Source organism: Lipotes vexillifer, unplaced genomic scaffold (assembly GCF_000442215.2).
Source record: "Lipotes vexillifer unplaced genomic scaffold, Lipotes_vexillifer_v1.1 scaffold977, whole genome shotgun sequence".
NCBI lineage: Eukaryota > Metazoa > Chordata > Mammalia > Artiodactyla > Lipotidae > Lipotes > Lipotes vexillifer.
The window spans coordinates 1,229,022-1,241,671 of record NW_006783088.1 but is presented as its reverse complement, the minus strand read 5'-3'; the positions used below and the strand labels follow the sequence as shown (position 1 = coordinate 1,241,671).

At 48.0% G+C, this 12,650-nt stretch overlaps 3 protein-coding genes across 5 annotated transcripts in view; 2 read left to right on the top strand and 1 right to left on the bottom strand.

Annotated features, from left to right (window-relative positions):
• TMX2 (thioredoxin related transmembrane protein 2) overlaps positions 1-3,820 on the top strand; it is an 8,645-nt gene extending 4,825 nt beyond the window's left edge. Inside the window, exons 2-8 of one of the 3 annotated variants that reach the window (XM_007455696.1) lie at positions 29-89; positions 550-663; positions 929-1,005; positions 1,241-1,347; positions 1,527-1,592; positions 1,672-1,801; positions 2,941-3,820. In XM_007455696.1, the coding sequence (XP_007455758.1) occupies positions 29-89; positions 550-663; positions 929-1,005; positions 1,241-1,347; positions 1,527-1,592; positions 1,672-1,801; positions 2,941-3,087 (702 nt within the window). In that variant the 3' untranslated portion in view covers positions 3,088-3,820. The remainder of the gene's footprint in view (positions 1-28; positions 90-549; positions 664-928; positions 1,006-1,240; positions 1,348-1,526; positions 1,593-1,671; positions 1,802-2,940) is intronic. The other 2 variants (XM_007455698.1, XM_007455697.1) reach the window with 2 other exon arrangements.
• Positions 3,821-4,386: 566 nt separating this feature from the next.
• On the top strand, positions 4,387-4,984 carry SELENOH (selenoprotein H). Its single transcript, XM_007455695.1, is given in 3 exon segments — positions 4,387-4,508; positions 4,596-4,741; positions 4,884-4,984. Coding segments are annotated over 3 exon segments (369 nt in total).
• A 1,747-nt stretch (positions 4,985-6,731) lies between these two features.
• On the bottom strand, positions 6,732-11,802 carry BTBD18 (BTB domain containing 18). Its single transcript, XM_007455694.1, has 2 exons — positions 11,679-11,802; positions 6,732-8,743 (listed from the first exon to the last, which is right to left on the bottom strand). Exons 1-2 carry the CDS (start codon positions 11,800-11,802, stop codon positions 6,732-6,734), a joined length of 2,136 nt encoding a protein of 711 aa, XP_007455756.1.
• Between the last annotated feature and the right edge of the window lie 848 nt (positions 11,803-12,650).

The following is a 12,650-nucleotide window of genomic DNA, read 5'->3' as shown; positions in this document are numbered from 1 at the left end:
CATTCCTGTCACTCTGATTCTGTTCCAGAGAGAAGTAGAGATCCTGATGTTCCTCAGTGCCATTGTAATGATGAAGAACCGCAGATCCAGTAAGTGTAGCCTGCTTCTCTGTCTCTCAAGATTAGGACTAGTGACCTCTGAGGTGCTTTTCATCCATGTTATGAGAGGGGCGTTATTTGGTGAACTTGTCCCTCATTCTGTGCTAAGGCTGAATTTGATCTTGGACTTTTTTTTGTGTGTGGTACGCGGGCCTCTTACTGTTGTGGCCTCTCCCATTGCGGAGCACAGGCTCCGGACGCGCAGGCTCAGCGGCCATGGCTCATGGGCCCAGCCGCTCCACGGCACATGGGATCTTCCCGGACCGGGGCACGAACCCATGTCCCCTGCATCGGCAGGTGGACTCTCAACCACTGCGCCACCAGGGAGGCCTGATCTTGGACTTTTATCCTCTTCCCCCTCTCCCATTTCAAAGTACTCCAGGAAGAGGGGCAAATAACAGGTCATAGGAGCGTGCAGCCCAGCCTGACCTGTGGCGTCTCTGTGTTTCAGTCACTGTGGAGCAACATATCGGCAACATCTTCATGTTTAGTAAAGTGGCCAATGCGATTCTTTTCTTCCGCCTGGATACTCGCGTGGGCCTGCTTTATCTCACACTCTGCATAGGTAAGGAGACTGCAAGACTTGGTCGTGGGAACCAAATTCCATCCCCAAACCAGGTTCTCCATAACCTTCTGCCATATCTTATACCTAATTAATTATGTGTGAGCCTCAGATGATAAGAATCTACAGAGATTTTAAGAGGAAGGGAATGTGTCTGTATGTCCACAAAATGCACTCTTTGGTGCTTGAAATCTTTGAGTTGCTTTGAAAGTAAATCCCCTGCCCAAGGCCTTATATGTTTCCTGTGACGACTGTTTTCTGTGTTTAGTGTTCCTGATGACATGCAAACCCCCATTGTACATGGGCCCTGAGTACATCAAGTACTTCAGTGATAAAACCATTGACGTGAGTACTCTTTCTCCCTCTGTTTCCTGGGTCCCCTGTGGGTGATTTTGTAGTTGTCCTCTCTGCTCACTAGGAGGAGCAACAGTGCTGCAGAATGGAAGTCAAGGGCACTCGTTCACTGTGGGATCTAGAGGAGAGGTATAGGGAAGCCAGGATGAGGAATTAGGTGCTAAAGTCGGAATCTTTCCAGGAGCCTCTGTAATCCGGTTCACTGTTTGTTCTCTGTGTGTGACAGGAAGAGCTGGAGCAGGACAAGAGGGTTACTTGGATCGTGGAGTTCTTTGCCAATTGGTCTAATGACTGCCAGTCATTTGCTCCTATCTACGCTGATCTCTCCCTCAAGTGAGTAGGACACAGGGAGGGATGACAGAAATTACACCTTCCCTCTCATTGTTTTTGGCCTCGATTTTTACATATTGCAACCAAAGGCACTCCCACCCCCACCCCAGATATCTGTACTTGTACTTCATTGATTCATTCTCTCTTCTTTCACCATATGTTAAATAATACATTCTTCTCAGGTACAACTGTACAGGGCTAAATTTTGGGAAGGTGGACGTTGGACGCTACACTGATGTTAGTACACGGTATGTAAGGGCCTGGGCAGGGGATCATTCAGAGTGATATACACAGATGCATTAACAGAGCACCTTCTGGGCCCTGTAGGTACAAAGTGAGCATATCACCCCTCACCAAGCAGCTCCCTACCCTGATCCTATTCCAAGGTGGAAAGGAGGTCATGCGGCGGCCACAGATTGACAAAAAAGGACGAGCTGTCTCTTGGACTTTCTCTGAGGTATATGAAAGAGTGGGCAAGTTTTGGAGGAGGGTGTGGAACAGTAGGTAAGTTTTAGAGCCTAACCTGGGTTTAATTCCTAGTTCTGCTACTTGTCCATAAGCTTTGAGAGTGTAGACTAGTTATTAGACCTCATTCATGAATTCATTTAGCAGATTTATACTGTTGCTACCATGTGCCAGACATGCTAGTACTGGGCAACAATTACTTGTTAAGATTTAGTCTCAATGGCTCTTGTAGTACCTGTAGTCTTTTTCCTTGGCAGTACATTGGAGATGGTAGCACTTGGCTCACAGGTTTTGTTTTGCAGGTTACATTAAATAACGTAACCATAATTCTTGGCACAGTGACCGGCACATAATACGTAAATATTAGTTGACTTTTCCAGGTATCCAAAAAAAGACAGCTGGGTTAGAGTAGATTCCTGTCCTTTGCTTCCTCCTTTCCTAGACTGTGTCTAAATACAGTTGACCCTTGAACAAATGGGTTAGAACTGTGTGGGTCCGCTTATGTGGACATTTTTCAATAGTAACTACAGGGCTTCCCTGGTGGCTCATTGGTTAAGAATCCGCCTGCCAATGCAGGGGACACGGGTTCGAGCCCTGGTCCGGGAAGATCCCACATGCCGTGGAGCAACTAAGCCCATGTGCCACAACTACTGAGCCTGCACTCTAGAGCCCGTGAGCCACAACTACTGAGCCCACGTGCTGCAACTGCTGAAGCCTGCGTGCCTAGAGCCCATGCTCTGCAGCAAGAGAAGCCACCCCAACGAGAAGCCCGCGCATCGCAATGAAGAGTAGCCTCCGCTCGCCACAACCAGAGAAAGCCCACGCGCAGCAACAAAGACCCAACGCAGCCAAAATTAATTAATTAATTAATTAATTAATTAATTTTTTAAAAAGTAACTACAGCACTACACGATCCATGAGGTTGGTTGAAGCCGCCACACGTGTGGAACCACGGATTCAGAGGAACTGTGGATACGGAAGGCTGACTATAAGTTATAGGTGGATTTTTTACTGTAAGAAGGGTTGGCGCCCCTAACCCCACACCTTTGTTTAAGGGTCAACTGTACTTGCTTCCCAGACATAACACCCCCTTCCAACCTGAACCCTGATGTGTGCACCTCTTTTGCACAGGAGAATGTGATCCGAGAATTCAACTTGAATGAGCTGTATCAACGGGCTAAGAAGCTATCAAAGGCTGGAGATAATATCCCCGAGGAGCACCCTGTGGCCCCAGTGCCCACTGCAGTGCCAGATGAGGAGAGCAAGAAGGACAAATAGGATCCCTGCCTTCAGTACTTCATCTCCTGTCAATCCCAGGCACCTCTGAGGCCCTGCCCTTTCTGTAGCCACAAGCGTTGCCTGAGGCCTTGGCCTTTTTTTTTTGTTTTCCCTGTTTGGCTCTGCCTAGGAGGGGCAGGATATTGCTTCTGATTTTTAAGAGGCGTCCAGGGAAATGACAGGTATCCTCCGGGAAGGCCTCTACTGCTGTGGTCTGCTATTTCACTGGAAGAAGGGAAAGATCTTATATGGTGGAGGGGGAAATGCTTTCCTTCCAAGCTTGGGCCAGTGTGTCAGCTGCTGTGTGCTGCCCACACATCTCCATCACACGCTGGTTTCATTATTCCTCATAGTGGATATTCACAGCCTGCTTAGATTAGATTAAATCCTAACATAACAGGCCAAGATGCAGAGTTTAGTGCTAAGATTTTTCCCTCAAGACTCTTGCTTCTGTGAGCCCATTTGGCTTGGTCTGTGGCCTATATTTAAAAAGTATAAGCCTGTCACTGGTCCCAAGGAGAAACCTTTAAGCACAGAGTTTTCTCATTGAAGATAGTATTGAATAATCTCCCTATTTTATGGAGATTGGGAGGAAGGGGAATAGAAGTTTCAGACTTCCTTTGTGTGGTGGGCCCTGGAGGAGAAAGCCCCTGGGCAAGGTCTCACTTACCCTCCTATGTCCTCCCCACACCCAGTTGATGGTTTTCCATAATAAAGACACTGGGATTTACTTTTGATTGCGCCTTTGTGTGTTATTCAAGTATTAGAAAAGCCAGGCAACTGCAGAGGAGTTGTCCACCTTAATTTCAAAGGGCATCCTGATCCGTTTCACCAGATGCTGTACATCAGTCCCCAGGATTGCAAAGAGCTGGAGAAGGTTGATTCCCTAACCGTAGAGTTAAGTTGTCTTGGTTTGGGATTGGTCCGCGGGTCCCCAGAAGGAGGTTTTGGGTAGGGATCGTGATGCATACCATTTAGCTGGTCGCGCGGTTACAGAAAACCCTGTGTGAAGCCAGGCTCGTTGTCAGAGCTGCCCGCCCACCCCCCAAACACTGGTGGTTCGGCCTGGAGCCTACCTCCCCCGTCTCTGCGTGCAGAGTGGCTCTGCCCGAAGGCCCCGCCCCCAGGCCACGTGGGCGCCCAGCGCCACGCTTTCTGCAGTTTAAGAGAGGTTTTGTTTGGAGAGCCGAGTGGGTTGCGGTTTGCATCTTGGAGCTTGGCTGGCCTCTCCTCGGTGGCCGCGTCTCCACCCTATTCCCGCCCCAGGTCGGCTCGGTTCCCAGCCGGGCTCCAGGCGCCATGGCTTCCCGCGGGAGGAAGCGGAAGGCCGAGGCGGCGCTGGCCGCAGCGGCCGAGAAGCGGGAGAAGCCGGCTAGCAGCCAAAAGGGAGTGGAGGAGGCGAGCGTCGTTATTGAGCATTGGTGAGGGGGTCTGGGGAGTAATGGGGGGCGAGCAAGGGCGCCGCAGACCAAGGTTCCCAGTCTCTGACCTCCCCCATCTCTCCTTAGCATGAGCTGACGCGTCTACGGGCGCAACGCCGCGGCCCTGAGCCAGGCGCTGCGCCTGGAGGCCCCGGAGCTTCCAGTGAAGGTGAACCCTACCAAGCCCCGGAGGGGCAGCTTCGAGGTGACACTGCTGCGACCCGACGGCAGCAGTGAGTGAGGGCCCGGGGCGGGGCGTTGGGGGGCATGGATCCGAGGCGAGGAAGCGCGGGTCTCAAACCGCCGCCACCTGATGATTTCGGGGACTTGCTGGTGGGTTCCAAAGTAATTTCGCTTCACGTGGACTTTTCCCAGGTGCGGAGCTCTGGACTGGGATTAAGAAGGGGCCCCCACGCAAACTCAAGTTCCCTGAGCCTCAAGAGGTGGTGAAGGAGCTAAAGAAGTACCTTTCGTAGGGAGGCTTGGGCAGAAGTCCTCACGCTGAGGTTTGACATGGGAAATGGAGAGTGGACTGATCTTGGTGTGGCTCTGGGTGGAGCAGCACTTACTGTTAAACCCCTTATTTCACACTGGACCTACATTTTCGTAACTCTTTTCTGCTCTCAGGATTTCCTCTAGTGGGAATACCTCTTCCCCTTGCTGGTGGGAAGACCTGAAGTCCGCAAAAAATGATCTCTATCCAGTGTGCCCTTTGCTAACTCCATGTTTCATTTCATTGTCTTTGGGCTAAGTCGTGGAATACCGATGGTAATGTAAATGATTATAAAAATGCACATTGTGTCCTTAGAGGATGCAGTTAATTGTTGCCCTTGGGGTGTAGGCCAGTTTTATATATTTGTTTAAAAAAACGCATTTTCCTGTAAATCCCACTTATTTATTGGGGATTCCCTTATTTATTGGTAAGGATTGATTCTCCCCTTTCCTGAGCAAACCTTTGTGTAACTTCAGGTCTGCCTACCCCTGCCCTCTTGTCTTTCTTGTCACTGGTGTGTTGTTTCTGTTACCACCCCATGTAATAACCCTGCATTGTAGTCTTCTCACTCCTGGTCACAGGATTTGACCTTGTCTTTATCCCTAGTGCTTCATAGAGTGCTTTGGCATGTTGTCAGGCACTTGATACCTTGAGTGAGATGTGGGGGGAGGATGCAGTCCTTGAGCTCTCCTGGATGTGTGGGTTCAAGGGAGGAGGGCTGGCTATATGATTGCCTGGAGCCCTTCTCTAACTTTTTTCCCACTCTCATTTTCACAGCCTCTGCCCCTGGTGGTGTTGGAGCATTTATGACGGGACATGGCCAAACTTCAGTCATGTGCCTGAAGCTGTGGTTTCTTCTCCTCCAGAAATGGTGGTTCAGTTGTGAGGCAATCCTCTAGTAAGGCACTGAAAAGTTCTTGGATTGGTTTAATAAAAATTAAAGTATTTGAGTTTGATATAATCTATGAGTAATGAAGTAAAACTTAATCTTATGGTAAGGGACACCCTAAGCCAGCCTTATGGGATTGGTCCCCCTTGTGTTTTTCATAACCTAAGGTCACCAATTAACCTGGAACTCCTATGGTCCCTGTTAGAGCATGTGAAATACTTGTAAAAACTATGGGGAAAAACTAAATAATTTCTTTTTTAAAAAGCAGCTGTATCTGTTTCAACTCACTTCTCCGAAGTGATGATAGGAGTACATCTTCCTGGCCCCTATGGAGGTTCTGGCTAGACTAACCATACTGGCAGTGACTAAGCCACGGACATTAGGTACTAGACAATATCCTGTCACTCCCACCCACTTAGTGTTCCATCCCAGCATTGCTTCACACCTCCTTCGGGAACATTTTCTCTCCCACAGAACCCCTACCACAGAGGGCTGGTCTTTCTCAGCTCTTCCTGAATCAGTTTTTAGATGCCTCGAGACCTGGGAGACCTGGCTTTGGCTGTTACCTGTGACCCACTAGAGTTGTGACACACAGTTTATTGTTTCACTTGTTTGTCACTAACTGCAAAATAGATTATAAAGAGGTAAGATGGTTCAAGTTCATAATTTTCTACTCATGGAACGATTTCTGCCTGCCTCCAAAAGCCTGGGGAAGGAAGGAGAGCTGGGGGTATATCTGCCTCTTGTGCTAAGAGGACAGAGCATGTGCTAGCCCGCCCGTGTACCTTCCGTTAAACATTTCCCACCCTCCCAGTCCCTCTAACCTGCCCTCCCCACTCCACTATGTTAGTATGTCCACCTCTGTTTCTGACTCTGAGGAAGGGTCGGGCCATACGGAGTAAATACTCATGGGCACAATCCCCTCTGACATCGAGTCCACCACATCAATCTCTTCCTCTTCAGGGCTAACAGGAAGTGGATCCAACAACTCAGAGCTGCCAGATCCCTGCTTGCTTGCCTCTGGAGCAGGGTATAATACTCCAGCCGTACTTAGGGACACTTCCAGCCCAGTCTCTACCCAGTTTGAACAGGGAGGTGAGAGGTCCCCATAGGACCTTAGGGGAGGGTCAAGGGAGTTGATGTGGAGAAGTTTGTCTCTCTGGCCGTCCAGTGGCTGGGAGCTGGGAATTTCTAGGTCTGGAGTCCAAGAGCCTCCCACTGAAAGCACCTCCCCTTCACTCACCTCAGAGGGCATGACAAGGGGGCTAAAAGGCTCAATTGGCCCTTTGTTCCCACCAGCAGGTTCCTTTTCCAATCCTGTGATTTCCCTGGGCCAGAGCTCCACGTCTGGCAAACACCATTCTTCCCCTTCAATCCAGTTCTTTCCTGTTTCTGTCAGGTGATAACTAGGGGTCCTGCAGCCCTCAGCCCGGGGACTCTCCAGAGACCCTATGGGTGGCTCGATGTCTGAGCCACAGAGCATGAAGTCCAGGATTTCCTCCAGCTCACTGGTGGCAGCAGCACTGGTGATTCGGTACTCCTCAGCCTCGCATGGCTGCCCGAGCGGGCCTGTGTCAACTGCATAGGGCTCTCTGCAGTCAATATCCAATCCCGGTTCCCTCCCTATCAACTCTGGACTGGACCCAAACTCGGACTTCACCACTGGGTTGTCTGGGGAGTGGCTAGCAGAGAGCAGAATGTCTTGTAGCCTAGAGTGCATGGGGGAGTCCTCACACAGGTCTATTCTAGCAGATGTCACTTCCTGCTCGTTACCTGAGGACGGCTGAGTCCCTGGAGGCTCTCTTGAGTCTTCAGGCTCTGGGATCTGAGGGCTACCTTGAGAGTTTTTGATGGGAGGCTCTTGAACTACCTCCCAGCAGGTCCCGTTGACAATCTTGCGAAGCTTCACTCTGCCAACCTGCCCCTCTGCAGGGTCTGAGTGAGGTGCCCTGGCTTCAGGGCTCTGCTTCCTGTTCCCACCCGACTTTCCAAGACCAGATTGTCTTGGGGTGCTCTGTAGAGGACTAGTTTGCCCTGCTTTCTGCTTGTCCTCTGGTGCTTCTTTCTTTATACTCTTCTGCCGCCAAAGACGCCGGCCAGGGGCTGGGGGTACTGAGCTGGGTCCACTTAAAAGGCCGGCAGGCTTGGACGTACAGACGTCAGGAGACAGCTTTGAGCGGCTCAGCCTGATCTTCCTGGGCAACAGTCGCTCGTCCACAGAGGGGTACAAGCTGGGTGGGGAAAGTGCTGTAGGACCAAGGGCAGGGTAACTTTTGTTCTCTTTAGGTCCCTGACTGTGGCTTGACGGTGAAGAGCTTTTTTCTTGTGGAGTTGGGCAGGCTCTGGCCTTCCTCTTGAGCAGAAGCGTGCCCGACAGGTTCTCTGTGTTCTGTCGGTTGTTCTCCTGGGGCCCCTCCTCCTTCCCCGAGGACTTCAATCTCACTGCCCCAAGAGGACAGGGAGTCTGGGTAACAGGCAGTGGAGTTCGCGGGCGGCAGATGGATGCCACCACCCTGGCAGAGATGGGAGCAGCACTTGGAGGTTGTAGGCACTCCCTGTTCAGTCTTCGACCCTGAGGGGCCTTCACCAACTTCCCACCCTCTAGATGAAGGGATTCTAGCTCAGATACACGGAGCTGACGGGCAGCAGAAAGCACATCCTGGGCTTCTTCTCGAGATACTTCCATCTCTGAGGTATACAGGAAGTCCACCAGCTTCCTAAGTGTCCTAATCTTCAGGCCCCCCAGCTCGAGCACTACCTTCCGACCCTGAGCTGGCCTCTCCTGCTCCAGGCGCTCTGTGAAGAAGGGGCTGCAGGCCGAAAGGATGCAGCAATGGGCTGGGACTGCCTCACCTGGAGGGAAACCCAAACACTTTATCTGTCTCATGCCGACTGGCATGTTCCCGGGTTAAGCACAGACATTACTACCTAAATGTGCAGCCTCTTCTCTCAGTTTCCCTCCACATTAGTTGAAGGATAAATTTAGTTCTTCTGCCTGCCTGGAACATTCTGCCATTACCTAGTTAACTCAGTTTTTACCTATTTTAGGCTTTCAGAAAGCCTTCCCCGACCCTACCCCGTCTGGGTTAGGTGCTCTGTAGCTATCATAGCATTCAGCTATCTGCGCTGTAAGTGTCCATCTCCTTCACTGAACTGTAAGCTCTGTGAGGACAGAGACTGTCTGTCTTGCTCACTGAAGTATATAGCCAGTGCTTGACACAAAGCAGGGGATCAAATACTTGCTGAGTAAATGTTTTTGACTCACACAAGAATTTAAAACTTTCTATAGAAGCTGCTTGTGGTCTAAGAGATGAGCTCTGGATATGGATGATCAGGGCTCAGTTCTCTCCTGAGCTCTCTTCACTGCCTGGTATCCACTGTCCTGAACAACCTTCTCATTTTATGGGCACTTCATGGGCAATTTCCATCTCTGCAATGGCTTCAGTTACCAAAGGCTTGCTGATGACTCCCAGATTCTACACCTGCCCAGGTATCTTTTCTGAGATATTAAGCATGCCGTAGCCTGCATGACTACATGGAGGTCCCACAAGTACCTCCAATGCAACCTTTCTAGAAAGTGAACTCATCATCCCCCACACTCCAAAACTTCCCAATTTTTACTTCAAAATAAGCACATTCATCCAGTTGCCCAGGCCTGAGAACCAGAAGTCATATTTGATTCCTTTCTCTTACCCACTGCATCTAGTCAAACATTAAGTTTTTTAAAAAAGCGAATACTTATTGAGTCCTTATTATGTGCCAGGCGTCTAAGGATTTTAGCAGCATTAATTCATTTAATCTTCACTGCAACCTTGTGGGCTAGCTGTCATTACAGATGAGTAAACTGTGGCATAGTGAAGTAACATGCCCACAATTACAGTTAAGGAGCAGGGACAAGATTTGAACCCAGGGCTACAGTCTGTGCTCTTAACTGCAGCAAGTTTTGTAAATTCTCTTGAATAGCTCATAAACTATATATTTCTTTCTATTCTCAGTGCCTTAGTTCAGGCCACCATTCCCTCTCTCCTGGATTCCAAAATAGCCTCCTATCTGGGCTCAATAACAATCTAATAATTCTTCTCATTGCAGCCCCACTGCTGTTTCTAAAGCAGTTAGGACCTTCTTGAAACCTTTAAATACATTTCTCAGTGTGCTGAGGATAAGACCAACTTCCTTGGTGTAACACTTCAGACCTGCTGATCTCTCTAGCCACACCTCTGATCAATACACTCATAGTCTGTGCTCTAGCCATAATGAACCACTCGCAAATCCCTGGTCACATGTGTACATCTCTGTACATGCTGTTTTCTCTGCCTGGGAAAATCTTACCCATTTCCTCCTACTTCTATGTGTCCTTCACAACTCACCTATGGGGTTATTTATTTATTTAACAGTTGATTTTTTTTTCTTAATTTATTTTTTGGCTGCATTGGGTCTTCGTTGCGGTGCGCGGGCTTCTCATTACGGTGGCTTCCCTTGGGAAGCATGGGCTCTAGGTGTATGGGCTTCAGTAGTTGTGGCACACAGGCTCAGCAGTTGTGGCTTGCGGGCTCTAGAGCACAGGCTCAGTAGTTGTGGCGCACGGGCTTAGTTGCTCCGTGGCATGTGGGATCTTCCCGGACCAGGGCTTGAACCCGTTTCCCCTACATTGGCAGGCAGATTCTTAACCACTGTGCCACCGGGGAAGTCCCCTATGGGGTTATTTCCTCCAAGAAATTGTCCCTAATACCCATCCCCCAACCTACTCAAGTCTGTGAAGGATGCTCCTCTTTTGTGCTCCTGTATCAGCTTATACTTACCCCAATGTTATTTATTATACTGCCCAGTTATCTGGATGCACTGGTTATTTGAATGTCTCCCCTTTACATGGTTTCCTTACGAGGATGGACTTATCTTCATATATACTATATGCCATGCTAGTAAAGTACATTAGCATACACCAGGCAGTTGATACTTTTTATGTTTATTTTGAATTAAGGAATGCATCCCAACTCTGCACTTCCTAAGAGAACCAATAGACAAGTCACTTAACTCTCTAGGCCTCAATTCACTCATCTGTACTGCTGGAACCATGTAACATTCCACATCTCACAAGGCTGTTATAAGAATCAAATGAGACACTAAACTGTGCTATACGTACTCTGCAAACTGTAGAGTGTTACACAATGTTGGCTGTCATAATCCTTTTTGATAAATGAAGAAAGTGAACTGGAAAGAGGTGAAGTTACTTGTTCATTTGTTACTGTTAATAACTTAGACTCGGACTCCTAGTCTTAGGCCTTTTACACTATACCAGGCTCTACCCCAAGCTGATTTAACATTTCAAGTGTAAAGGGAAGGGGTGGAAATAAGCTATATGGTTTTAGGTTTAACAACAAAACAATAAAAGCCATCAATTTGAAGACAAGAAAAAAGGAAAATATGTAATAGTATCATTTAAGTAAGTATCTAATACTTACATTGTGCTTAGTACATTAAAAGTACTGTTCTAAGTGCTTTATGTATGTTAACTCAACGTTCACAACCATCCCACTACGGTGTATCCATGTTTTACCGAATTTCTATGCTTACAAAACTTTAGTTTCATTTTTTGAGAGAAGGAGCATAATCTCACTTTCACTCATTGAAAAATGTACCTGTCCTAGAAACAGCTCTTTACCAAATAGCTTACAGCACTCAAAGGCAATAATTACACGCTTTCCTGGTTTTGTCCTTCACTGCTTGGCCCTGAAGTCATTTTATCTTAGTCTATGGTGAGTTTTCAATTGAGTCCCTACTAGTCTCTTACCTTCTGCCTGCAGAAGGACATCACAGAACACACCACTCTGTTGCTGGTGATGAAGCTGCAGAAAAGCTAGCCGGAGGAACCGGGGATTCCTGTACAGGATTTTGGGACTGGCAGGAGAGCACATGTTGGTCTCTTAACAAACCTAGGTTTTCATGCATCAGATTCCTGTGGGTGAAATAATACCTTTCAGAAGCACAATTATACCTAATTTTTTTTTTTTTTGTCTTTGAAATGACAGGGAAATTTTGAAAGTGGGAGACAAAAGCATGAGTTGAGGAACCATAAGCCCAGGAATTGTGCCAAGGGTATCTTAAGAAAGAATATCCTAGTGGTTACAGGTGGGAGCTCAGAAACAGCCTAGATTTGAATCTCAGCCCTGTTATTTATTAGCTTAGCTGTATAATTTCAGGCAAATGACCTAACTTTTCTGAGTCTTACTTTTCTCATCTAGGAAATGGGAATTATAACAGTACTGTACTTACCTCGTAAGGCTGTTTTAGAGATTTAATGAGTCAATTTTACCAAATTGCTTAGTACTGTGAGTGTCTGGCATGAAACTAGCACTCCAAAAATGGAGTTGTTATTATGCTTAAACCTTCCTCATTCACATTGCCAGAAACTCAACTCCTATGGTGCTCACTACTCATATTCTTCCTGAGCACCACATTTCTGAGTTTCATGGGTATATACTTCCCCAATTTAACACATTTTAACAAAACACTATGGAGTATTAAATGACCTCTAGGAAGTCGTACACACCTTCTTTTCTCTGAGCTCACTCTATCACACTAACCAGCAGAGGGTGCACAGTAAAGAAAAGAAGCTGCTGGACTTGGTGGGAAGGTCTCTCACAGCAGTAAGAATATTGCCACCGTGGGTTCAGATGTTCTTGACCGAAGTGAGCCTGATTCCACCTGGAAATTGGCAAAGAATCTGGCCTTTAGGTTTGTCAATCTGGTCAGTTCTCTGGCT

Coding starts and splice junctions, on each gene's coding strand:
- BTBD18 (XM_007455694.1), bottom strand. CDS start 11,802: ATGTGCTCTCCTGCCAGTCCCAAAATCCTGTACAGGAATCCCCGGTTC. Junction 8,744..11,678: donor TGTCCTTCTGCAGGCAGAAG/GTAAGAGACTAG, acceptor GTTTCCCTCCAG/GTGAGGCAGTCCCAGCCCAT.